This window comes from Euphorbia lathyris, chromosome 5 (genome assembly GCF_963576675.1).
Source record: "Euphorbia lathyris chromosome 5, ddEupLath1.1, whole genome shotgun sequence".
Taxonomy (NCBI): Eukaryota; Viridiplantae; Streptophyta; class Magnoliopsida; order Malpighiales; family Euphorbiaceae; genus Euphorbia; species Euphorbia lathyris.
The window spans coordinates 27,717,365-27,745,079 of NC_088914.1; the positions used below are offsets into that span (position 1 = coordinate 27,717,365).

Here is a 27,715-nt window from a genome sequence, read left to right on the forward strand (position 1 = left end):
TTCAAAATAATAAATAATAAATAATAATGATGATATTGTTAATTAGATGATGTTTCATTGATTTTCCAATGTGTTTGAATTTGGACTATAACTTGAACAAAGAATTCAATTTCAAAATCTACTCCAACAAAGCCATGAACATGAAGAAGCCTTGGATTTTTGGAAGATCCTTTCGAAGTTGAGTGATTGAATAAATTGGGGCCAAATAGGGGTCGTGATGAATACGTAATAGAATGAACATGATTGCAACTATAACTCATATATAGCAATGAATACGTATTGAAAAACGAATGGGATATTTACAATTAGGAAGTAGGATGGAGATTTCTATAAGCACAATCTCAAAGGAAATACCATATATCGGTAGGCAGACACACCAATGCCAAGGAATCTCTCATCATATGCTAGACTGCTGATGCATATCTGAGCTATCAAATTCCAACCGTTCAGGCACAACCAAAACATCTGCTAAACGAGAAGAAACTAGATGGTTCTGGCTCCGGCTCTAGCTCTGGCTTTTTCCATGGAAGATGATCAAAGAATGCTTTCACTGCTCCAGCTACTCCATCCTCATTCTCCATTGCCTTGGCAAGCTCAACTGCACGCTCCTTAACCTGGCATTATAAGCCCGTCATGTTATTTCCTACCTCCAGGATCCCCTATGAGGATGTGACTCAATCCTCTTTCAGATCCAGAGCAATGCAATTCGACTTTTACAGTGAAAACTAACAGGAGACATGGATACTCTAGGCAAAATCAGACTTCCCTTAATACTACATTTGGTGTTTTCTGGTATTATTAAAATGAAAATGACCTTTCATTTACCCTCTTGGTCACCACTACACTATACAACAGCTATGGTTTACAGTTCTATTGTCTACATTTCATTATTGTCAAATTCGCTTGGTCAGAGTTGAGGAGCAAAAAGAAAACACCTGCTAAGAATGCAAGGAAGTTCAACCTATTCTTACTGCTTTTCTCCAGAGAAAAAAGAAAAAAGAAATTTCAAACGTCAAGAAGATTCTTGTGGTGTTATCAGAATCTCATAGACAGGGATCCTGTTTTCCCACTTCATCTCCCCTGTTAACTTAAGAGAGGGGGAGGGGGGGAATGAAAATTTTCGATGAAGATATTCTGGAATTGCATGATACAGATTATAGATATAGACAGTTTCTTTCTCACGCACCAGTTTATAAAATATAAAGCAGGTTAATCACATAAAAAAAAAATTCAGAACACCACTCATTACCTCAGGATCTAGCATGAAATTTATTGCATCGACTAACTTGGGAAGGGAAAACTCATCAACTGGTATGGGTGGAGGTCCAACACCCCTAGCATGTACTCGCTCGCCCCAGAATGGTTGATCACCAAAGAATGGCACAATGGTAGTAGGGCACTACAACAATTTAAAACAAAATCAAAAGTAAGAAGAGAGCATATGACATGGAAACTCAAGCTCTAAATCCAAAGAAGAAAGCTTCAGCCATTACAGAAGCTTTAAGACCAGCAGCTGTTGTCCCAGCACCTCCATGATGAACCTAAAAGAAAATGCTTAATCATAAGAGCGTGCCATCAATATACCAAATACAAAAGTAGTACAGAGAAGAAATAGGTCCAATGCATGATTACATCCAGAAAAGTTTGTTGGGCCCATTTAGGTTGACAATTAGCTGTTATCTTTCTATAATGAGCTCGACTGGAAATGATTGTGAAGTAATTGCAGCTAGAATGCAATATGACCCATAGAAATTTCAATTACATATTAATTGCAAATTTAATGTTTTTTTCATGTAAATAAATTTCTTTTTATATAATGGATATTTTTAGTAGTGCAAAGACAATATATTAATAAATATAACTAAAACCCCAAATATTGAACTTCTGTAAGTACATTTCTTGTGTTAAATTGGATGCATGTGAATTATGAACTATAAATAAAATGTGAATATTAATTATTACCTCAACAAATTTTTTTTAGTTTGCTACTTTTCTTGGCTTCATGACAAGGCCACATAGGCTATATGCATAAATATTTATGTGGAGATGGTCAAGATATCACGAAGGTTAGCAGTTGGTCCCTAGAATATCTATCTTTTAAATGATATAATCCATGTTTATTTACATATATTCACTGCAGGGCAATTGAAAACACAATCTCTAGCATATACTTATAAGTTATTCAACACCGTAGCTCAGCAATAGGATGTTCATCAGCTGACCCCAGAGAGTAAAATACCAAATAAAATGGGCATTGGAACTAGCACAAATATGTTGATACAGCATATAAAGTTTAATCTAATAAATCATCTATATTGCAGGGAACAAGACAATAACAGATGCTCTTCAAGAGATATATGTATGATTAGCCTCACCACTGCCTTGCATTGTAAGAATAACCAGTCATGAGGGCAGTTGTCCAGTAAGTATATAGAGTCCTTTGGTTCGGCCACTGCAAGCAACCAGAATTTAAGCTTATATACAGCAATGAGAAGAAAAGGATCCAGAAAGTGGCTATAGACAACGAAACAGAAAAGGGCGGCCCGGTCGCATTACGCGTCCCCGCTGAGCGAGGGTCCGGGGAGGGGTCCCACCACAAGGGTGTACTGGGGGCAAGCCTTCCCCTGCCAATTTATTTAGCAAGAGGCCGCTCCTAAGACTCGAACCCGTGACCTCTTGGTCACACGACAACAACGTTTACCGTTGCGCCAAGGCTCGCCCTCAGACAACGAAACAGAAAAAAGAAAAAAAAAAAAAAAAAGAATCTTCAGAAGATCATATGAAGGCTAAGGAGTGAGAAACTTACAGTTACCCAGACCACCCCAGCCTTTGTTAATGATTCCCCTCTGTCCGGTTTGTTCTAGTGCATCCACAATTATTTGGGTCATTTTTTCTGGTTCTTGAACAGGCTGACATGGAAAAGGAAGATGTATTAATAGAGAAACATCCAAGTAAGAAAGAAAAAGAAATGCACATAAGAGTGAAGTCGAATGTAATGGCATGCAAACCTTTCAATTAAACTACCATGAAAGAATAGAACCAAAAAAACATACAGAAAGAAATATGACACGCTATCTGTTTTCATTTGAAGGATCTGGTTTTAAACATTTCAATACTTTAATATGGGGACAAAATGCAAAATTTGGTCCCTACACTTGGCTACATATTTGGTCCCTGCAATTCAATTTGGTCACAGTTAGTCCTTGTACTTTTCAATTATCAGAAATGGCTCCTAATGGACTTTTTTGAGAGGAAATTCATTATTATCAATCACTGGTAAAAGGAAATTTAATGTTCAGATAGTGCTGGAAACAACACAATGACTAGTTCAGACAGGTTGTAGAAAGAGAGATTGCAGGTAACAATACCATCTGCCAAGGACCAATTATAACCAAAGGTACACAATGGACTAAAATTGTGCATTTTGCCTAAATAGGAGTACCCATATTCCTACTTCGGGTAAATAAGATCACTAGTTAAAGCCAGAGAACATTTTATATAATTCCAAGTTAGAATTAAGACCCTATAAAAATCAAATAAACACAGTCCTGAACAGACAACAAGTGCTTTTAAGTTATTTTGATCCACAAACTTCATTATCACATAAAAAATACTCCAAAAATTACCATAGAGATTTCTTTTATAAGCAAGCTAAGGGCAAGGCAAATATAATATTTCAAAGATAAGCAGCCTATTTGGCTTAAGTGCAGCACAAATGCAGGTTATTTAACAGTCAAACCATTGTCGTGTGATCCTCCTAACGATATGGTAGCAGAACATATTTTTTGACAACTATGGTAAGTCAACAACATCTTTATGTGACAAAGTGGAGTTTAAGGATTAATACAAGGGTTATGCATGAAATTTTCCTTAGCACACAAGACACTACAAAAGTGCACTATAACATCAAGTAAATGCGGTAACAAAGAGAGGACAATTGTATTTGAATTTGTGAGATTGTAATTCTCAGTAATTTGTTATTGATATGAAATATCGTATTTATACAGAATACAGTTCACTCTGTAGTGAACAACTATAGTCAACAACTGAGCCTATATTCTAGGCTAGGGATAAATAACAGAATTGATACAGATAAATAATACATATTCTAATACGCCCCCGTAGTCGAAAGGTTCGGAGGGCGAACATTGAGACTATTACGAAAATCTTCAAATAGTGTTGACGGAAGGCCTTTGGTGAAGATGTCAGCGATTTGATAGCGAGATGACACGTGAAGGACACGGACTTCGCCTTTTGCAACGCGTTCTCGGACAAAGTGAATGTCCATTTCCACATGCTTAGTGCGGTGATGCTGAACCGGATTGCCCGTGAGGTACACTGCGCTGATATTATCACAATACACTATTGAAGATTTCTGAATCGGACAGCCAAGTTCTAAAAGCAGATTGCGTATCCAGCATGTCTCAGATACTACGTTGGCAACGCCGCGATATTCGGCTTCTGCGCTGGATCGGGACAGTGTTGGCTGTCGTTTGGCGGACCAAGAGATTAAATTGTCCCCGAGGAATACACAGTAGCCTGATGTTGATCGGCGAGTGTCAGGACAGCCTGCCCAATCGGCGTCCGTGTAGGAGATCAATTGACTAGGAGAAGATGCCAGAAGTGTGAGGCCAAAGTCAAGAGTACCCTGAATATACCTGAGAATGCGTTTCAGAGAAGCCATGTGTGTAGTTTTTGGGTTGTGCATGAATAAGCATATCTGTTGAACTGCATATGAGATATCAGGTCGGGTGAGAGTGAGATATTGGAGAGCACCAGCCAATCGTCTGAATTCAGTGGGGTCATGATAATCAGAGCCAGAATTGATACTGAGCTTTTGTTTGGTGTCAACTAGAGTGGTAGCCGAATTGCACGAGCTGAGTCCGCCTTTTGCAATTATTTCAGAAGCATACTTCCGCTGAGACAGAAATAAGGAGCCAGGAGAGTGAGTTACTGATATGCCTAAAAAATAGTGTAGAGGACCCAAATCTTTCATTGCAAATTCGGAGCTCAATTTGGACATTACTGAAGCCTGAAGTGTGTCAGATGAAGTGATTAGCACAATATCATCAACATATAGAAGGATGTATGCCGTGTCAGAGCCTTGTCTGTAGATAAATAAGGAGCTGTCAGATATGCTGTTGGAGAAGCCGATTCGTATGACAAAGTTAGCAAACCGCTGATACCAGGCCCGAGGTGCCTGCTTCAGGCAATATAGTGATTTCTGTAGCAGACAGACATGATCAGGATACCTGGAATCCCGGAACCCCAGTGGTTGATGCCTGTAAACTGTTTCAGTAAGATCCCCATGGAGAAAGGCATTTTTGACGTCTAATTGCCGAATTTTCCAATTTTTAGACAGTGCTATGCTGAGGACAGCACGAATAGTGGCCGGTTTAACCACAGGGCTAAATGTTTCACCACAATCAACTCCTGCCAACTGTCCGGAACCATTCCCAACCAATCTTGCTTTATATCTCTCAAAGGAGCCATCTGACTTTGTTTTGTGCCTGAAAATCCACCAACTACGAATAATATTAGCACATTTTGGACGGGGTACGAGTACCCACGTCTTATTTGCAATAAGAGCCTCAAATTCATCAGTCATGGCTTGTAGCCAGTTTGGATCAGTTAATGCAAGAGAAGGTGTTTTTGGAAGCGGAGATATGGTAGGTTTGGTTAATGTGGATAGATTTAGCATTCGACGAGGTTTATGGATGCCATGTTGAGCTCTCGTGGTCATTTTGTGATTGTTAACAATTTGTAATTGAGGAGACGAGTTAGAAGGTGCTGTATCAGCAGAAGTTTTAGATGTATTGGAGGGGGAAATGTGGGCTGAAATCGGCTCGGAGGACTGCGTGTGCGCGATGCGCGCAGACGAGGAGACGGACGGACTGGGATTAGATGACGATACAGGAGACGACTCGGACGAAGGGTGTGGACTGGACGGGACGACAGATGACACCGACGAACTGACGTGACCAGATGTCGGGTTAGACGACGCGGACGACTCGGTTGGACTTGAGGGAGTGACGGGTGACGCAGATGACGGGACAGACGCAACAGAAGTGGGTGACGCGGACGAAGGTGCAGAATCAACGAAATTAGGAGTTGTTTGAGTGCGAAACGGGACAGCGGGTAGGAAATCGCTGTTCGATTCGACAGAAGTTGGCGGGGGAGATGTGCGATGTGGAGGTGCTGTTGAGAACGGAAGAATTGATTCATCAAAAATTACATGACGGGATATGATTATCTTATTTCTAGATATGTCCAGACATTTGTATCCTCTATGATTAGAAGGATAACCTAAGAAAACACATGGAAAGGAACGAGACTCGAGCTTATTTCGTGTTTAGGATGGAATTAGAGGGTAGCACAGGCATCCGAAGATGCGCAAGTGGGAATAGGTGGGTTCCTGTTTGTACAGAATCTTGGTGGGTGATTGATATCCTAGAACTTTGTGAGGATATATATTTAGAAGATATGTTGCTAATTCTAGAGCATGTTGCCAGAACTTAAGCGGAATGGAAGCATGATGCATTACTGTTCTAATCAGATTATTAATGGTGCGAATGGTACGTTCTGATTTCCCATTTTGAGGTGAGGTATACGGGCAAGAGAACCGAAATTGCATTCCGTTTGTTTGACAGAATTGTTTAAAGGAATTGTTATTGAATTCACCCCCATTGTCACACTGAAAAACCTTAATTTCTCTTTCAAATTGAGTTCGAACATACGACCGAAATATAAGAAAAGCGGAATAGACTTGAGATTTGTGAGCTAGCGGAAAGGTCCAAAGAAAATTGGTGTGCGAATCTAAAAACAGTACATAAAAACGATGGCCACCCGAGCTAAGAACGGGTGAAGTCCAAATATCACTGTGAATTAAATCGAAAGGCATACAAGCAAAATTGTTGGAGGACTGAAAAGGTAATTTTACTTGTTTTCCATTAATGCATGAAGAACAAACAGAAGAATCCTTAACTTTATTACAAGAAATCAACTTTTTATTGAGCAGGGCGTTCAAAACAGGAAGCCCTGGATGTCCTAATCTATTATGCCAAACGGCGGAAGACAAAGCAGTGAAGACAGAATGAGATGACGCTGAATTGTGGGTGCTAGAGGTGACTGGATATAGGGCGCCGGAACTCTTACATCTCATGATAGTAGTACCCGTCCGTAAATCCTTCACAGAAAAACCCAAAGGATCAAATTCAACAGACACTTGGTTATCTTTAGTAAATTGACGGACAGATATGAGATTTTTGATAAGATGAGGTGCATGCAGAACATTGGTTAATTTTAAACAGTGAGGATTAGCATTTAAATAGGCATTACCAGATCCACAAACAGGCATACAATGACCATTACCAACAATAATATTTTCATTGAGGTTCGAATTGAAATAAGAGGTGAGTGTACCTTTATCAGCTGTCATGTGCGAGGTAGCTCCTGTGTCCATGTGCCATTGATCAGAAGGTGGAGCAAGTGTCATGGTGTGCATAGCTTCTGCAATATCAGTAGGCACATATGATGGTGATTCCATATGAAGGTGTGCTTGCTGCATTGGAGGACGAGGCCCTAAGATTCCAGATTGGGACGGCTGTCCGCCTGAATTAGGGTAAGGACATGGAGGAGTAGCCCATTGTTGTTGTGGTGCCCATGGGTATGTATATCCCCAAGGAGGGAGGGCAGCAGGACGATAATGTGGTGGCGGAGCCGATCGGTTGTGGTGTCGACCGCCCCTGCCGCGATTATAACGGCCACCGTGTCTGCCCCCGCGGTAAGACGATGAGCCGCGATAATGCGCAGGTCGTGGAGTGTTATGCGACGGCGCACCCGTAGCTTCGGCGGACGACACATTCAATGCAATTGGTTCAGATTGAGGAGGGGTCTTGCAGGCACGAGCTGTTTCTTCCAGAATCAGCATGGATCGGGCTCTCTGAAAAGATGGAAGTGGATCCCCATGTCTAATTTGAGTTCCAACGGTATCATAAGCCTCAGTCAGACCGGATATAAGTTGTAGCACCATCTGATCGTTAGTAACCGGACAATCCACATTTGTCAGTTGATCAGACAAAGATTTGAGATGCTGACAGTAGGCTGAGATATCAGAGTAGTCACTGAGTTTGGTTTTGGAGAATTCTTGTTGGAGAAATAGAGCTCGGGAATTCTTGTTGTCTGAGAAGGTTTCCTCTAAACGACTCCAGGCCCTGGCAGCTGTGGAATCGGTTTCAATAATGGTGTGGAGAAGGTCGAGGGAGATGGTACTATAAATCCATTGAAGAACAACGGCATCAATGCGAGCCCAGAGCTTAGGATTGGATTGTTTAAGATTATTGGCGGAAGGGTTGGTGGGTGATGGAGGAAATATATGGTCCAGGACCTCGAATGCGGTGGCATGGAGCTTGAACAGAGCAGCCCAAGTGGGGTAATGGCCTTTTTCTATGTCGAGAGTAATTTTGATAAAGGTAGAAATATTGGAGACGGTGAGGGACGGATGGTGATTTGGATTTGTGTTTGTGTTGTCCATTGTCGAGTTTGATTTGGGGGGGGGTGCCGGTTGAGGAGTTTTCGGTGTTGGTGCTCATTATTGTCGACGGGAGAGGAAAGAGAAGGGATTGCGATTCTGTTCTGAACCGATAAGTAGAAGGTGATCGGAAAAAATGGAGAAGCTAACGGCGGCGGCGGCCGTGAGATTGGAGGTGATGTCGCGGCGGCGGCGACGGGGAAGGAGAAAGATATTTGTGGATTAGGGTTAGGGTCTCTGATACCATGTGAACAAATGCCTAACTCACCCCAAAAGGTACCTCAAAGGGTGAGGATTGCCTCACATATTTAAGGAGCCATATAGCTTCCTCATTTAGCAATGTGGGATGTTTAACACGCCCCCCTCACGCCCAATTCATTTGGTGCGTGACGCTAATATCAGCGGGAGCCCCAACGTTGAACCATGGCTCTGATACCATGTGAGATTGTAATTCTCAGTAATTTGTTATTGATATGAAATATCGTATTTATACAGAATACAGTTCACTCTGTAGTGAACAACTATAGTCAACAACTGAGCCTATATTCTAGGCTAGGGATAAATAACAGAATTGATACAGATAAATAATACATATTCTAATAGAATTGCATGAGTAAGAACATTGTGGCACATAAACAATAAACAAGTTACCAATTTAAAGCAATCAAATTGCAGTGACTGAAATATAGTTTTTGGAAAGAGATATGACCCATTGTAGCAATAAGCTAATTTTGGCCAGCAAACACAAATTGTGTTCCAAGAATTTGTTTAACAAACAAACCAGAAACAACCCAACAATCATGAAGCTGAAAAGGTATTACAAGTAATTCTCTAAATTGGAAAAATAACAAAAGAAAGAACTCAGAAACAAAACTCACAAGGCTCCCAAACCCAATGTAAATAGGTGTTGGACCAGCTTTAAGCCATTTCATAAGTGGCTCAGGAGGTTCATAATTTGATGCTAGATCAAGAAAGCAAAATCCCACAACATCAACCTTGTGCCCCCAGTCTGCATACCAAAAGATACAAACAGCAATCATCCTTCAATTTTACAATGATATGACCTGATCCAGAAATAATAATATGTACATATTTTTTGAAAAAAAAAATATGCTGCTTACTTCATCTATCAACAATAGTAAATGATATAACCAGAAAAGTTCAAAAAAAAAACAAATTCTCACACTTTAGTTTAACTGTTATTGAACAAGTTCAAATATGATATTCAAATGCCAAGCTTCAGCAGAACTATAGTTGTTCAGGTTCCCAAAAGATTCTAAGAGAAAAGAAAACAAAGAAAAAAAATAACGCTTAATCAGGTTTATCTTTGATTCACATTGATTAAGCATTATTTCCATCTCCTACTTTGACTATAAACCAAAATAAAGGGTCAGCTTTTTATGCTTCCAAAATAGCGAAAAGGTTTTAGTTTGAGGCTGTATTGAAGAGTTTGATGACATGTTGGAAGTAGGCCTCATAAACTACTGATCTTGATAAATTTGTGCAGCCTAATTTAAGAGCATTTTTTTTCATTAGATTATATAATCACAAGATAAGGCTTAAGGGTTCACTGAATACTACATCATGCAAATGACTCGCTTTACAAGAAAAAAACATCCAAGAGCGCAAGAGCTCAAGATAGAGGACAACAATAATTAAGTTAAGAGTATATTTTTCAAATGGTTACTTAACATAATGTAAGATTTGCATAATGAACTAATAATAAAATCCATCAATAACATACAATGACAACTAGAAAGCACCTTTTGGTTTGGGAACTAGGTGGGGACTCCATATATATCCATGTGGTGCATCAGCTTCCCAACCTTGTGAACCACTGAGATATGTTACAGGTCGTAGCTTTAGCTTTTTCTTCCTGAAGTCGTTTATCATGTCCCGTATCCCAAGCCAAATTAATGAGTCAACAATTTGGTAGGAGAGCTAGGTAAGCACAGATTGCCAGATGTCACTTGTAAAGATCCATACATTATGAAGAAATCAAAGTTACAGCAGAGAAAAGGGAGAAAAAGCAGAAAGCTCACTCGATATCCAGCTGGCTGCTTGACACGAGACAAAGGATGTGGAAATTCACTAGTTGGCCTGATTTAAAAGACGGGACATCGACTAATGCAGTTTAGGACTTCCTAACACAGAAAATCTGATAGAAAAGGAATAGAAAGCACCAAGTTTGAACAATAATAAATCTACATTTAACTCAGCCATATTCTATTACCCAGATAAGACTTACGTCCATGGCATAGTGAAGAATATATGAATTGGAACTTTGAGTGCCTCTGCGACATGAGTATGCCCTGGAAAGCATTAACAAGGTCAATGAATAACTAGAAATTCATCTACCATCCCAATAAAATTTTCAAGATATCTGGGAAGGACACTAACGTGTCAAATCAATGTTTCAAGATTAAAAACAAAATATAAGCATGCAATGGAAGAATTAGTAGATATTCCTTGCAGTTATGAGCATCTCATGACAATACCCAATTATAACCAAACTGGTAGCTAGATTTCCGTACTATAACAGAGGCTTCAAAATTGGAATCTTCATATGATCATATCACATTCCATTAAAAAGGGAAAGAACAACGGGAATCTAACAAAGCTCACCATCATATAAAAACAAACAGAATATATGGAAAAATGCAGATTTTTATAATCTGAAATCGCTCAATTAATGCAAAATAATAAAGCGATTCACAAGGCACCGAGTAGTGTGTATATCAAAAGGCTCATAAACTATAACGTTAAGGCCAAAAAATCCTTAAACTTTTTCCACTTTCTAAGTTTGATCCAATTCTTTTAATCTTATTACTCATGACTATAAACCTTGATGTCGATAATAATTGTAACCAATCGTGGTCTTAAGCAACACAAAACTCTAATCCAGGAATGTCAAAAACTGCATAAGGGTGGCTTTTCTAAACTCAAAACGCCTTTGCAATTGAGATGAGGCCATTTATAGGAGGAAACATGCAACCCAAGGAACAATACATCGCCCTATGAATCCAAAGACAGGGCAACACTATGACTATTCAACCATGCCATACTCTTCAAGTGAATGAGCATGCAGCATTTATGGATCCCCTCATTCTAGCTGAGCCAATGAGAAAATTAAAAACAAATAACTGAATAATAAATGTAAAGATACCATATAAATAGAAAGAAATACATGGGATATCATGTGATCCTAAAGACTACATGGATATATTTAACTTAAGATGAATAAACATATATACAAGGTTCCCCCTAAATTACTCCTGCAATTAAGCAAACATAGCATCCCTACCTACTAGAAGCCATCTAGCTGTCACAGCAGCCTTAGCATGCCTAAGTTTATTAGAATAAACAATATTTTGTTCCTCTTGATAGGTCAGGAACTCTAACCAAGGCATATAAGAAACAATCAAGTCAATATTGATAATACATATTAAAAAGTATACAATCATGCATAATCTTTTTTTGTTTATTGCTTTCACAGATGGTTCTACAGAAAGAAGATAAAATCTTTGACTTAAAATTTTTGAACAAGAAAGACGAACGTTATTTCAAAATTTATCAAAAGAAAAAAAAAATTATTCAGCACAAAGTTTATTTCAATTGTTAGAGAATTCAAAATAAAACTCAAAATAGAAATGCTTATATAAATTCCAAGTCATCATCTCATATGTTTGAGAAGCACTCAAAGTCAACTTTTTTGTGCACTCAAAATATTGTGGACAATATTAGACTATGTATTATTTATCTGTATCAATTCTGTTATTTATCTCTAGCCTAGAATATAGGCTCAGTTGTTGACTATAGTTGTTCACTACAGAGTGAACTGTATTCTGTATAAATACGACACTTCATATCAATAACAACTTACTGAGAATTACATTATTACATGGTATCAGAGACCCTAACCCTAACCCTCACCTATCTCTCTTCTTCACCGTCGCCGCCGCCGCGACACCACCTCCAACCTCACGGCCGCCGCCGCCGTTAATTTCCTTTTCCGATCACCTTCCCCTTATCGATTCAGAACAGAATCGCAACCCCCCCCCTTTTTTCCTCCCCGTCGACGATAATGAGCACCAACACCGAAAACTCCTCAACCGGTACCCCGCCCAAAACAACCTCGAACATGGAAAACACAGACACAAATCCAAATCACCATCCGTCCCTCACCGTCTCCAATATCTCTACGTTTATCAAAATTACTCTCGACGTAGAAAAAGGGCATTACCCTACTTGGGCTGCTCTGTTCAAGCTCCATGCCACAGCATTCTAGGTCCTGGACCATATATTTCCTCCATCACCCACCAACCCTTCCGCCAATAATCTTAAACAATCCAACCCCAATCTCTGGGCTCGCATTGATGCCGTTGTTCTTCAATGGATCTATAGTACCATCTCCCTCGACCTTCTCCACACTATTATTAAAACTGATTCCACAGCCGCCAGGGCTTGGAGTCGTTTAGAGGAGATCTTCTCAGACAACAAGAATTCCCGAGCTCCATTTCTCCAACAAGAATTCTCCAAAACCAAACTTAGTGACTACTCTGACATATCAGCCTATTGTCAGCATCTCAAATCTTTGTCTGATCAACTGACAAATGTGGATTGTCCGGTTACCAATGATCAGATGGTGCTACAACTTATATCCGGTCTGACTGAGGCTTATGATACCGTTGGGACTCAAATTAGACATGGGGATCCACTTCCATCCTTTCAGAGAGCCCGATCCATGCTGATTCTGGAAGAAACAGCTCGTGCCCGCAAGAACCCTCCTCAATCTGAACCAGTTGCATTGACTGTGTCGTCCGCTAAAGCTACGGGTGCGCCGTCGCACAACTCTCCGCGACCTGCGCATTATCGCGGCTCCTCCTCTTACCGCGGCGGCAGACACGGTAGCCGTTCTAATCCCGGCAGGGGCGGTCGACACCACTACTGGTCGGCTCAGCCACCACACTATCGCCCTGCTGCCCTTCCTCCTTGGGGATATACCTACCCATGGGCACCACAGCAACAATGGGCTACTCCTCCATGTCCTTACCCTACTTCAGGCAGGCAGCCGTCTCAATCTGGCATTTTAAGGCCTCGTCCTCACATGCAGCAAGCACACCTTCATATGGAATCGCCATCATATGTGCCTACCGATATTGCAGAAGCTATGCACACCATGACACTTGCTCCACCTCCTGATCAATGGCACATGGACACAGGAGCTACCTCGCACATGACAGCTGACAAAGGTACACTCACCTCTTATTTCAATTCGAACCTCAATGAAAATATAATTGTTGGTAATGGTCATTGTATGCCTGTTTGTGGATCTGGTAATGCATATTTAGATGCTAATCATCACCGTTTAAAGTTAACCAATGTTTTGCATGCACCTCATCTTATCAAAAATCTCATATTTGTCCGTCAATTTACTAAAGATAACCAAGTTTCTGTGGAATTTGATCCTTTGGGTTTTTCTGTGAAGGATTTACGGACGGGCACTACTATCATGAGATGTAAGAGTTCCGGCGCCCTATATCCAGTCACCTCTAGCACCCACAATTCCGCGTCATCTCATTCTGTCTTTACTGCTTTGTCTTCCGCCGTTTGGCATAACAGATTAGGACATCCAGGGCTTCCTGTTTTGAACGCCCTGCTCAATAAAAAGTTGATTTCTTGTAATAAAGTTAAGGATACTTCTGTTTGTTCTTCATGCATTAATGGAAAACAAGTAAAATTACATTTTCAGTCCTCCAACAATTTTGCTTGTATGCCTTTCGATTTAATTCATAGTGATATTTGGACTTCACCCGTTCTTAGCTCGGGTGGCCATCGTTTTTATGTACTGTTTTTAGATTCGCACACCAATTTTCTTTGGACTTTTCCGTTAGCCCACAAATCTCAAGTCTATTCCGCTTTTCTCATATTTCGGTCGTATGTTCGAACTCAATTTGAAAGAGAAATTAAGGTTTTTCAGTGTGACAATGGCGGTGAATTCAATAATAATTCCTTTAAACAATTTTGTCAAACAAACGGAATGCAATTTCGGTTCTCTTGTCCGTATACCTCACCTCAAAATGGGAAATCAGAACGCAACATTCGTACCATTAATAATCTGATTAGAACAGTAATGCATCATGCCTCTATTCCTCTTAAATTCTGGCAACATGCTCTCGAATTAGCAACCTATCTCCTAAATATATATCCTCACAAAGTTCTAGGATATCAATCACCCACCAAAATTCTGTACAAACAGGAACCCACCTATTCCCACTTGCGCGTCTTCGGATGCCTGTGCTTCCCTCTAATTCCATCCCAAACACGAAATAAGCTCGAGTCTCGTTCTTCTCCATGTGTTTTCTTAGGTTATCCATCTAATCATAGAGGATACAAGTGTCTGGACATGTCTAGAAATAAGATAATCATATCCCGTCATGTAATTTTTGACGAATCGACCCTTCCGTTTTCAACAGCGCCTCCAAATCGCACATCTTCCCCGCAAACTTCTGTCGAGTCGAACAGCAACTTCCTACCCGCTGTCCCATTTCGAACTCACACGGTCCCCAATTCTATTGCGTCTGTACCGTCGTCCGCGTCACCCATTTCTGTTGCGTCTGTACCGTCGTCTGCGTCACCCGTCACTCCCTCCAGTCCAACCGAGTCGTCCGCGTCGTCTAACTCAAAATCCTGTCACGTCAGTTTGTCCGTGTCGTCTGCTGTCCCGTCAAGTCCAAACAGTTCGTCCGAGTCGTCTCCCGTCTCGTCATCTAATCACAGTCCGTCCGCCTCTTCGTCTGCGCGCATAGCGCAAACGCAGTCCTCCGAGTCGGTATCATCCTCCATTTCCCCCTCCAATACATCACAAACTTCTGATGATACAGCACCTTCTGCCTCTTCTCCTCAATTGCAAGTTGTTAGCAATCACAAAATGATCACGAGAGCTCAACATGGCATCCATAAACCTCGTCGAATGCTAAATCTATCCACCTTAACCAAACCTACCATATCTCCGCTTCCAAAAACACCTTCTCTTGCATTAACTGATCCAAACTGGCTACAAGCCATGACTGATGAATTTGAGGCTCTTATTGCAAATAAGACGTGGGTACTTGTACCCCGTCCAAAATGTGCTAATATTATACGTAGTTGCTGGATTTTCAGGCACAAAACAAAGTCAGATGGCTCCTTTGAGCGATATAAAGCAAGATTGGTTGGGAATGGTTCCGGACAGTTGGCAGGAGTTGATTGTGGTGAAACATTTAGCCCTGTGGTTAAACCAGCCACTATTCGTGCTGTCCTCAGCATAGCACTGTCTAAAAATTGGAAAATTCGGCAATTAGACATCAAAAATGCCTTTCTCCATGGGGATCTTACTGAAACAGTTTACATGCATCAGCCACTGGGGTTCCGGGATTCCAGGTATCCTGATCATGTCTGTCTGCTACAGAAATCATTATACGGTCTCAAGCAGGCACCTCGGGCCTGGTATCAGCGGTTTGCTAACTTTGTCATTCAAATCGGTTTCTCCAACAGCATATCTGACAGCTCCTTATTTATCTACAGACAAGGCTCTAACACGGCATACATCCTTCTGTATGTTGATGATATAGTGCTAATCACCTCATCTGACACACTTCAGGCTTCAGTAATGTCAAAATTGAGCTCCGAATTTGCAATGAAAGATTTGGGTCCTCTACACTATTTTTTGGGCATATCAGTAACTCACTCTCCTGGCTCTCTATTTCTCTCTCAGCGGAAGTATGCTTCTCAAATAATTGCAAAAGCCGGACTCAGCTCGTGCAATTCGGCTACCACTCCAGTTGACACCAAACAAAAGCTCAGTATCAATTCCGGTTCTGATTATCATGACCCCACTGAATTCAGACGATTGGCTAGTGCTCTTCAATATCTCACTCTCACCCGACCCGATATTTCATATGCAGTTCAACAGATATGCTTGTTCATGCACAACCCAAAAACTACACACATGACTGCTCTTAAACGCATTCTCAGGTATGTTCAGGGTACTCTTGACTTTGGCCTCACACTTCTGGCATCTTCTCCCAGTCAATTGATCTCCTACACGGATGCCGATTGGGCAGGCTGTCCTGACACTCGCCGATCAACATCAGGCTACTGTGTATTCCTCGGGGACAATTTAATCTCTTGGTCCGCCAAACGACAGCCAACACTGTCCCGATCCAGCGCAGAAGCCGAATATCGCGGCGTTGCCAACGTCGTGTCTGAGACATGCTAGATACGCAACCTGCTTTTAGAACTTGGCTGTCCGATTCAGAAATCTTCAATAGTGTATTGTGATAATATCAGCGCAGTGTACCTCACGCGCAATCCGGTTCAGCATCACCGCACTAAGCATGTGGAAATGGACATTCACTTTGTTCGAGAACGCGTTGCAAAAGGAGAAGTCCGTGTCCTTCACGTGTCATCTCGCTATCAAATCGCTGACATCTTCACCAAAGGTCTTCCGTCAACACTATTTGAAGATTTTCGCAATAGTCTCAATGTTCGCCCTCCGAACCTTTCGACTACGGGGGTGTATTAGACTATGTATTATTTATCTGTATCAATTCTGTTATTTATCTCTAGCCTAGAATATAGGCTCAGTTGTTGACTATAGTTGTTCACTACAGAGTGAACTGTATTCTGTATAAATACGACACTTCATATCAATAACAACTTACTGAGAATTACAGTATTACAGACAAAAATATACCATATGCTGGAGGATTGGCTATTATTGCATCTGCCTTAAAAGGAATACCAGAATCTACATCAGGATCCTTGCAAGCTGGAAGCAGGGAATGAATAACATCCTTTATTTGATTGCGTTGAATGGGTATCTCTGAAGGGCCTGATGGCAAAAAGCCTTTATTTTTAACCATGTCTGGCAAGAAGAGAAGCAAACAATCAATGGACAAATTCATGACATATGTTAACCACAATTTTCTAGTCAATCAGAATCCAAAATCATATGATATAACATTAAGAAGACTGACGGATTGTCATATATTGAAGCAATTAGTACAAACAAGTTATCCACATAAGTTGGATGTAGAATATTCTTTCTTAAAAAATCATATATGTCTAATGCAGCAAATTCTTGAACCAATATAAAAATCATAACATGCATAATCCTTGTCATTAATACGGGGTTATTCTTTTTATACATGAATCAGTTCATAATCAGACACGTTACAAGTATCACAGCAATTATACAGGCATACCAATATTATAATGAATTTGTTACAAATGTGCACCAATTTAAATAAATGAAATGATCAAAGATGGCTGCAGCAGTTTTAAATAATTGTCTATCACAATAAGAAATGCGAAACCACTTCAGAAAAATGTAAATGAAAGAGGACTAGAATAATTATAAATAAATGGTCATACAAGTGTACAGAGGTACATACAGCCAGCAAGAACTTTTGGGTCTCCACCTAAAGGAAAAAACTCCAACCCAGCAGTCAAGACAAACTCTTTGAAATTTGAATGTGTAGCTAGTCTAACACGATGACCATAATCCTGCACACAAATATTCTCATGAACACACTGAAATCTTGAAACAGTAGGTCCCAAAAGGATACAAAAACAATTATTTAAATTTTTTTCTGCACTCCCCTTTGATAAACTCAAGTTTTAATAATCAAAATTTTGTGAATGAGATGAGCCAGTGCAACTAAATGTTAATGTCATAAATGGAATAACTATTGATAAAAAAGAATGGAAAGTGTACCAAAACATAATGGACAGTGATCCAAAGCGATGTTACATAAGGAAAATTATGCTGTTAACACTTTACTTAGAAGTTCCATCCTATTAAATAGTGTAAGCAAACATACTGCAATAGTGACAAATGGTTGAAGGTAGTAAAAGTCACCTGCAGCCGTTTTCCAATTGCTATAAATGGTTGCACATCGCCACGTGTGCCAACAATAAGCATTACTATTTGAAGTGGGGGTATACATTGAGGGTCTTTTGCATCAACAGGCTCCTCATCAGTAGCTGCATTATATCGTTCAGATCTAACGCTAAGAGCTTCATCTGCAACGTCACCTGGAATTTCAAATTCTACCGTTCCATCATCTTTAACAGTGGCTATTCTGTTCAACAATTTAAGCTGCAAAAATTTTGATAAAATTGAATAAAAAAGAAAAATGCATCATGAAGAATTTGCTATTACAATTATTCGTTTTCAAAAAATAAAATTCTTAGCACATAAAGACGCAGCATTTAGTTTGCAGCACATATTATGAAATATGGATGCCTGTCTATGCTGATGGTGAAAATGAAACAATATGCACCTAAGACAACAACAAAAATAGAAAAAACAATGATAGCAAGGGGGGAAATAAATACATATTTGAAGTACTGACATGATTCCGATGAGGCTGTGCAGTATTGCATGCTTATTCAACAGGTATGCATGCTTCAATGTGTTAAATATGTTCTAAATTGTGTCTGTTTGAAAAACATAAACAAGTATATCTCCTAAATTGTATACATGCTGCGCAAAAATTAGACTTAACTGTATCATTTTCATAATTGTCTTTTACGCATAATTAACTAAGTTGAGAATAGAAACCAATAATCACATTTACTAGAAGTATCAAATAATAAACTAAGCTATGTGCAGCAGTCAATTACATGACATTATGATTAAATAAAGATTTCATATTTCGTAGACTTTTAGATCATTATCCTTTATTCCTCGCTTCCTTTGCCTTTCCTTCTTTTATTTCAGGTTTAACATACTTTACCAGTAACAGTTACATTTTAATATATCAAAAACTAAACCTAGGCTCTGCACAGAAGAAAGTGAAGTGATATATTTTTCCCAAAAAATAAAAATAAAGATTTCATATTTTATATTTTATATTTTTTTATTCTATATCTTTATCTTCCTTTGTTTTTCTTCTTCCTTCCTTACCTGTTTACCAGGTGCTTTCTATTGTTACTTAGGCTTTAACATACTTTATTTGTTCTTTACTTCATTAAAATGGAATAAATTTCAAGCATCTAATGACCAGGCTATCTACAAATTAATTCTGAACTGTAGAATCTACTTGTTCATCCCATGTTAAGATCAATACATTCACCTTCTCATCATAAATTTCAAGAAACATCGTGTTCTTGTTTTATTTTGAGCTAAACCTAAATTTTCTTGAATGCACATTCCTAATCTTATCCATAGTGCTCAGTCATCCTCATCTCTACTACGCTTGTTTTATCAATACTCATCAACAATCACTTCTACAAAGCATTGCCGGCCAATAGATGTTTTATAAAATCTCCCTTTCAGTTTTATAGGCATATTTCTATCACATAAAACTCTTGTTGCACAACCATCCTGCTTTAGTTCTATGATTAACATATCATATCTCTTGTACTATAATAAAAAATAGGTCCTAAGCAGCAGAACTAGTTACATGACGGTACCTGTAGCCCCCCAACAGATACTTGAGCACCTGAGTTAGGTTATTATTTTCAAACTTACAATGCAAATACTCGATATTTTTAATACTCAACTTCAAACCTTTCTCTTCCAAGGTTCTTTGTCATAGTTCCAGCTTCCAATTTAGTCCTCAATCTTATGTGATTTCTAAATAGGACGCACCAAGATACCTCATCTTGTATATGTTTGGTCAGCTCACTCATTACTAATGTAAAAAGATAAAGATTCAAAGCAGATCTTTGATCTAATTCTGATCCAACAATTTTGTTAGACTTCCCTTGATTCCCCCTGGGGGTTCTCAGGGTCTTGTATACTCCATCGTAAAATGTTCTTCATTGCATTAATATTATCTGAAAGAATCTTCCAACACCAAGCAAAGAACCTCCCTTAGTTTTCTATCTTAAGCTTTCTCAAGGTCAACAAAAACCACATCTATGTCCTTTTATTTGTACATTTACATCATTCCTATAATAAATATAGCTTCCATAGTTGACTTTTTGGGCATAAAGCCAAACTGATTTTCTGTCACCTTAGAGTTAGACCCTCTTAACCTCTATTCAGTCACCCTCTACCTCCATAAGTATTACAATTTTGTAAATCACCATTATTTTTTAAAGCACTATTAGCCCCTGACGTATCCAAAATGTTGGTCTTTGCTCCCTGACCTATTATTTCGTAACATTTTCTCTCTGATATATCCAAAATGTTGGTCTTTGCTCCCTGGCCTATTATTTGGTTATTTGGTGACTTTTTGACCCCTGATGTATCAAAATTGGTGAAATCTCAACCAATGTGGATGATAAGTTAAAAATTCTGTCAAAACCTTAACCTACCTAACAGAAACATGATCCATAAAAATTCAAAGGAACTATTAAAAATTTAACAAAACTGTTAACTTACCATCCATGTTGCTTGAGATTTCACCACTTTTGAAATGTCAATGAGCAAATGTTACCAAATAATAGGTCAGGGGCAAAGAGCAACATTTTGGATAGGTCATGAGCAAATGTTACCAAATAATAGGTCGGGGGCAAAGACCAACATTTTGGATAGATTAGGGGTGCAATAGTGCTTTAAGCCTTTTTTAAAGCATGGAGAATTCAAAGATTGTGTAGAACAGAAAGGAAAGGAAAGTAAATGAAAGAGAACCTCGAAAAGGCTCTTCAAGGCACAGATGTCAAAGGCTAGCGCCTCAGAACGCCAAAGGGGGCCGCTGTTATTGCCTTTCATTGTTATAAGAGGCAAGCCTTTAATGGAGGTAAATGGGAGTAATGGAATCTAAAATACCAAATTAACCTTGTTTGGGAGTTTTTTTTAGAGTAAATGAAGGTTAATGAAAGTTAAACTTATACTTCCTTTAACCTCAAAACTCTAACCTCCAAATTGGGGGTTAATGGAAGCAACTGAAAGTTCATTAAAAAAATTTGTCTCTCCAGAATAAACTTTAACTTTCCTTCCCCTTCATATTTAAACTCCGAAGGAAGTTAAACTTTTAACTCTCATTTACATTCTATAAACTCCCAAACAAAGGTTAATTTTGAACTTTCATTTCCATCACTTCCCTTTCCTTTCCATTACCTCCTTCAACTCTCACCTCCATTAACCTCCAAACTCTCAAACAAAAGCAGGATTCCTGTAGGGTTTCATACATTTCATTTAAATGGTGTATTGAGGAGGAAGAAGAAGCCGACTATGTAGATGAGTATAGTACAGATGAAAACGATGAAAACCTTGAAGAATGATTTGCTGATGTTGGATATGACAATAGTGGTCGTGATACTATGGATACTCCTGACGAAAAGAGTTAACTTAGGATTTGGTTGAACTCTAAAATTTATTATTATGAGTATGGACGAGTTAGAGCATTTAATTGGGATTTATTTCATGCTAGAATTTACGATTATGGATATGGTTTAGCATATATTTCATGTTAGAATTTTTCACTTCTTAAAGATTAAATGTTGTCATTTATGGTTTTATATATTGTCATTCTTTAGTTCATCTTGTGTCGCTTAGGCACGTACCTACGCCTTGCGGCTTGTGCCTAGGCTCGAGGACCCTTTGCGCCTTTAATAACTATGCTCTAAGGACTTTCCTATAGTATGCAAAAATAGAACTAGAGCTTGCGTCTTGAAATGAGAAGCAGCAAAGCAACAATACAAATCAACAAAAATTTGTCACCTCATGTTATTTTGTATGTATTTTAGAGAGTATTAAGAGGAATAATTCTTAGACAGATGCTTAAATTCTCTTTGCAATCACCAGAAAAATGTTTCTTAAATTAATTTGTATCGGCATTTAAATATCATGCTTCTGTAGGATGTTCATAAATCTATCTTTTAAATAGTGAGATTTCCCACAAAAACTTAAGGGATAAGGTACAAATATGCCCCTAATGTTTTTGGGGAAGATCAAATTTACCCTTTAAGTATGAAATAGCAAAATTTTAGGTCTAAGGTTCTCATAAAGTGCAATTTTAGGCTCTTGTTAGATGGAAAACTTAACGGTGTTAAACATGTAATTCATATTCAGAATGGTTCACGGAAGTGCACTTCATCCTTATGCTCTCCTCTCCTTCTCCTTCCTGTATTCAATCATGACTCCTCTCTCCATCTTCTTCTTCTCTGCAATCGCAATTCTTCTCTTTTTCTCCTTCATTGCGATTATGCATCCTGTCTTGCGATTTCTTTCTTGAAATTATTTTCGGTTCCAACTCCTATTTTTTCCCTTCGTTCGCTTCTATCCTTTCATCGTGATGTCTCCCAACTTAAAATTTCAAGGTAAAAACGACTTTTAATTTGTAGAATGGTTCATGTTTAGCAGTTCAGGAATCTAAAACAATGTTGGATCTAAACGGTTCAAGAATCAATTCTTCATGTACTCTCTTTGTCTCCGGTTGACTCTCTGGTTCTAGACCTGATGCGATTCTTATTATCTTTAGAAACTAGTTTTAATTTGAAATGAAAGCCTTTCTCAAGCAGGATGGAAGTAATTCAGCTCGCCCTAAGCAAACACCTATTAATAAATAAAAACAGAGCAGTAGCTAACACCATTAAAAAGCAAAAACAAACAAGAACCAATATCAACAACAAAAACTGAAAACAGAGCAGTAGCCAACAACACCCATTAAAAAAACATGAACCTTGACACAATGGAATCAAATTGTTGAAGTGATAGCAGCAAAGGGTGGCAGTGGAATGGATTTTGGTACTCTATGATCGATATAGGATTTTGGTAGTGGAATAGAGGCGAAGAGAATCACAATGTTCAGAAATTAAAGGACAAATAGAAGAAAACGAAGAAATCCGGAGACGAAGGGAAGATGGGAGAATAAGAAAGACGAGTTGAGGGTGAAGGAAAGAACTCAACGATGGAGATGAAGGAAATCACGCTGAAGACGAAGACAGGAGTTAACGTGGAATTCTACTGTTAAAATGTTTCTGTCAAATAAGCCTAAAATTGCACTTTTGAAAAACCTTAGACCTAAAATTTTGCTATTTCAAACTTAAAGGATAAATTGATCTTCCCTAAAAACTTCTGGGGCATATTTGCACCTTAACCCAAAACTTAATATCTACTATCTAGAAATATTTCATACCAAATCAAAAAGGCTTCATGTCATGCCATTACTAATTTATGCCAATGTAGAGATCACTCGTTATGACCTCAAAACATAAGTATAAGAAACGGATTTCTAACAATGCAACTATAAAACAAAAATTGGTAGTTTTGAGATATGAAACTATTCTTACAGCCCTAATTATGAGCTTAAGTTTAAAGATGAGCAATATTTTGCACATCATTCCACCAATAATTTTGGAAGCACAGGTATGGAATCGTGAATGTCAGCCAAAATTGCATCTTCATCCAACAATTGGTGAAGTTTGAGCTTGTGTACAAAATCTCAATGTCATAATAGCAATAGAACAGCATGCACAATACAGAAATTGATGGCTTTCCAAATAATATTATCTGAAAAAGAAAATAAAACATTATGGTTGAAGATGCATACTTTCTTCTGGACAGGAATCTTGTCATCAAGAATTTGTGCTGCCTCTCCCGCAAGTAAATTCTGATGTCTTGGCCTCTCAGTTTTAGACCTTTCCAGCTTAAGCTCACCAGAAGCAGGTTCTAATTTGTTACCACCAGGCATTTCAGCCTGAAAACTGATCAGTTTGGGTGCGCTCCTGCCAGCAACTGCTACACAAAGATGAAAGACAAATGGCATTACAACTTTTAGCCTACACAAGCAGTGATTGAAGTAACCATTATATCTCCAAGTGGAACTACATTATGTTGCATGCCTAGTAACATAGTTCTTACCATGATACCAAGACTCAAGAAAGTCACTCATGAACTCTATTGTCTATTCTAACAATGTCAAAGCACCTAAATACAGGATAGGGCAAAAAACAAGGAAATATCACTTGCCCAGCCCAAATTTTGACGAGGATGTTTCCAGTATCTACTGTCACATTTTACAAAAGTGGGAAGATGAGTAATAACTTGTATGTAAATATACATTAGCTCTTAATGAGCCTATAAACCTAATATACTTCTCCCATTACCTTGAAGAAATGTTGACATATATTTTTCCATCCACAGTGAGACTTGTTATGTCTCTCACTCACTGTTATCCTAATCTTACGATTTGACTCAATTAAGCTCTATTTCAAGCCGAATCTACAGGGTGAATCTAAATTATAACAGAATCTTGCAATTCGCGATTCGAATTGTACAATTCGATTCGATTCAACTCTATTTCAAATCAATACACAAGTCCCATCTCATCCCATTCAGAAAACGTCTTTGGCACTTTGCTTTGTCGTGGTGCAACAACAGAAGATCAGAAGCAAATTATCTTCGTCACCATTCATCAAAAACTTCAACACTAAGTACTAAACTCACTCTCCTCTAGTCTGAGTGGTTATTTATCAAGTTGTCAACTCAAACTAATTCCACTTCATCATTATCAAGTTGACAACAAGGCAAGAAATAGAGTCACAAACTCAAACTCTGCATCTCCACTAAGTTATTAAACAGAGTCCTATTTGTGAATTATTTGTGAATTAGTTTTATTAGGATCGCATTTGCATTAGATTTAAATTTTAAGTACTTGGTTGATATGATTTATATTTTACATTAAAATTGCATTTCTAGACTAATATTTGATGATATTTTAAGCTCAACACTGTAAATATTTTATTTTTACATTAGACTCGTGATTCAATTCACAATTCACAAAATGAGGATTTCGATTCACGAGCCGAATCTCGATTTGACAACTATGCTGTCACTCAACAGTCTTTTGTCCAAAGAATTAGTTAAACTGAAAAAAGTGAAACGCAGAGTAATCCTTATATATACCTTATAAACCATCGTCCATACACTATAAAATAGTAGAGGTTCACTTAGTGTCATATTCTGAAAATTCATAGAGTATCCTTCAAATATGGTCTGAAAATCTTATATCTGCAAGGATCATTTCTTTCGAGAAACTTCTATAGGCTAATTCATAGAGTCTATCCTCCAAAAATATAGAAAATATGGAAATGTGTCTTGACTTTCTGCATATCCATGAGCTGCTCTATGAGTGGAACTTCTCAAAGAGGATTGACAAAAGAGTGAACTAAAAAAAAAATACCCCGGATAATTCAGCATTCTATTTTTCGGATCAAATGTAACTAACTCGATCCCAAATAATACACCATACCAGGAAAACAAATTAACTCGAAATATGCACATCAAGAAAGTTGAACAGAGCAAGTAATTGACCAATAAAACCGTCTGATACACATATATTAACGCATTTAAAAATAAGAAAATTAATAGACAATTCAAACTAATAATACAACAAACTACATATATTTCGCACAAGAAAAGCTCAAACGAAAATTGCGTCATCGACAGCAAAGTCATCCTCAACTAAATTTCATTCCAGAGAGAAAAATTGAAGAAACCTGAAGAATTGGAGCCTCCATTATTTACTGAACTACCAGTGACTTCTTTAGTCTCCAATTCTTTGCCATCACTACTAGTACCAGCGCTATCGATCATAACCGAAACTTTAGAAGAAGTAGCAGCAGAATAAGAAGAGCTCCGGCGATTCTGCGGTAACTCCGCCATCGCCGCCTCTGATGCCAGCTAAGCTCTGTGAGTTGCTTCTTCTGATCCGGATCTGCAGAACTTCCCACATAAAATATAGAAAGAGGTTGGTCCGTTCGCGTGAAGAATATGAAAGTGGCTTATTTGGAAGATACTCTTTTCAGTTGCTTTTTCTTTGAAGCTGGTGGAAGGAGAGGTCGAGAGAGAGAAGGCACGTTGGATGAAGTGGGCGACGGACCTGTAAACGATACTGCTAGATTCGCGTACAGGGATGGACACGTATACAATTGTCCGGCCGAGGGTACTTTGGTCTTTTACACTGTCCATTCGGTTTTTGCGGTCATAGTCAATTACTGGTCCGGTAGTGCTGTTTCTAGTGTTACAACTCTGATAAGATCGGACGACATGTCGTTTATGTGGGCACACAAGAATATCATTTTTCAAAAGGGTATGTCGTTCGTACAAACGTCAGTATTTGTAGTTGTACTACCGATATCTCTTAAATTTGTCATTTTTCTTGGGATATTATCATATTATTAGTTATAAACTTTATTATTATCGGTCATCAAAAATAATACTCAAAAGTTACGTATCACCCAAACATTTTATTACTTCAAATTTTAATAGATTTCACTTCTCATAAAATATTTTATATTTACTCAATTAACATATAATTAATAATTTTTATCTAATAATATAATTAATTCAATACTAATTACTAATACAAAAAAAATGATAGGAATTGGGACGAGACAGAACTTGGACAGAATGAGCACCCGAGGTCCAAGAACTGACAAACCCGCAATCAGGTCCGTCCCTGAGCATGGACAGGAGGGGCGCCTGCCCAGGGTCCAATGATGAGGGAATATCCAAATATAGTAGTAAGCTTTTAATTTTACTTAGATTAAAAAAGAATACATAATAATGGGTAGGTTACATATTACTCATTATTAGACTAACTATTTACAACTATCAGATATTCTAAAAAGAATTTCTTAAAATGTTAAGTACATAAAAACTAAAATTGGTTTTAGCAATGTCAGCATTTGAATTTCTTGAATTTGTCAAAACAACATATTGTTATCTTAAATATGTTAGTGACTGTTGTGTTTGCTAAAAAGAAGTTTTTTGAAGTTAAAATTATTAAAAAGTTATTTGAGATTATTAATGTCACAGAAAAATTTAAATGGTCTAGCCTTTTTATGTATTAAGAGACAATATTGATATAGACAATATTATTAGTGATTTTGCATCTAAAAATACTTGTAGACATTATTTTATATGAGAAACTGGATAATAAAAGTGATATAAAATGTTTTTTCCATATCAAATATTTTTTTAGTAGATCATTTGTTAAGTGTAATAGAAAAATTATCATTTTGAAGAAATTTTTCTTTGCACAATTAACTTTCATAATTTATTTTTTACTTGTACTTTATTTATTAGGGCTCTTATTTGGTTATTCGCCTTAGGCCCCTAAAATCTCAGGATCGGCCATGCCCGCAATATATTAATAAAAGAAAAAAATAAGTGTTTGAACAATAGAAGAGGAAGGAGAACAAACAAAAAGAAGGGGGATGAGAAAAATTAAAGAAAGTCAG

General features: G+C 38.2%; 1 protein-coding gene across 2 annotated transcripts; it reads right to left on the reverse strand.

The window, feature by feature from the left end:
* On the reverse strand, positions 1-26,371 carry LOC136229580 (sterol 3-beta-glucosyltransferase UGT80A2). 2 transcript variants are annotated; one of them, XM_066018460.1, is made up of 14 exons: positions 25,970-26,371; positions 24,022-24,206; positions 18,435-18,674; positions 17,968-18,079; positions 17,268-17,438; positions 10,779-10,842; positions 10,573-10,630; positions 10,294-10,471; positions 9,409-9,539; positions 2,807-2,909; positions 2,376-2,452; positions 1,494-1,541; positions 1,250-1,399; positions 1-614 (listed from the first exon to the last, which is right to left on the reverse strand). In XM_066018460.1, exons 1-14 carry the CDS (start codon positions 26,133-26,135, stop codon positions 447-449), a joined length of 1,851 nt encoding a protein of 616 aa, XP_065874532.1. In that variant the 5' UTR covers positions 26,136-26,371; the 3' UTR covers positions 1-446. The 2 variants fall into 2 exon arrangements, with proteins under 2 accessions (XP_065874532.1, XP_065874531.1); XM_066018459.1 differs by having other exon boundaries at positions 24,022-24,209.
* Between the last annotated feature and the right edge of the window lie 1,344 nt (positions 26,372-27,715).

What these genes read in the sequence shown, in the direction of transcription:
- LOC136229580 (XM_066018459.1), bottom strand. Translation starts at nt 26,135, where the DNA reads ATGGCGGAGTTACCGCAGAATCGCCGGAGCTCTTCTTATTCTGCTGCT. An exon ending in TGGAGGCTCCAATTCTTCAG is followed by an intron (nt 24,210 to 25,969) that starts GTTTCTTCAATT and finishes ATCTTTGTGTAG; the next exon opens with CAGTTGCTGGCAGGAGCGCA. An exon ending in CTGGGGTGGTCTGGGTAACT is followed by an intron (nt 2,453 to 2,806) that starts GTAAGTTTCTCA and finishes GGTTGCTTGCAG; the next exon opens with TGGCCGAACCAAAGGACTCT.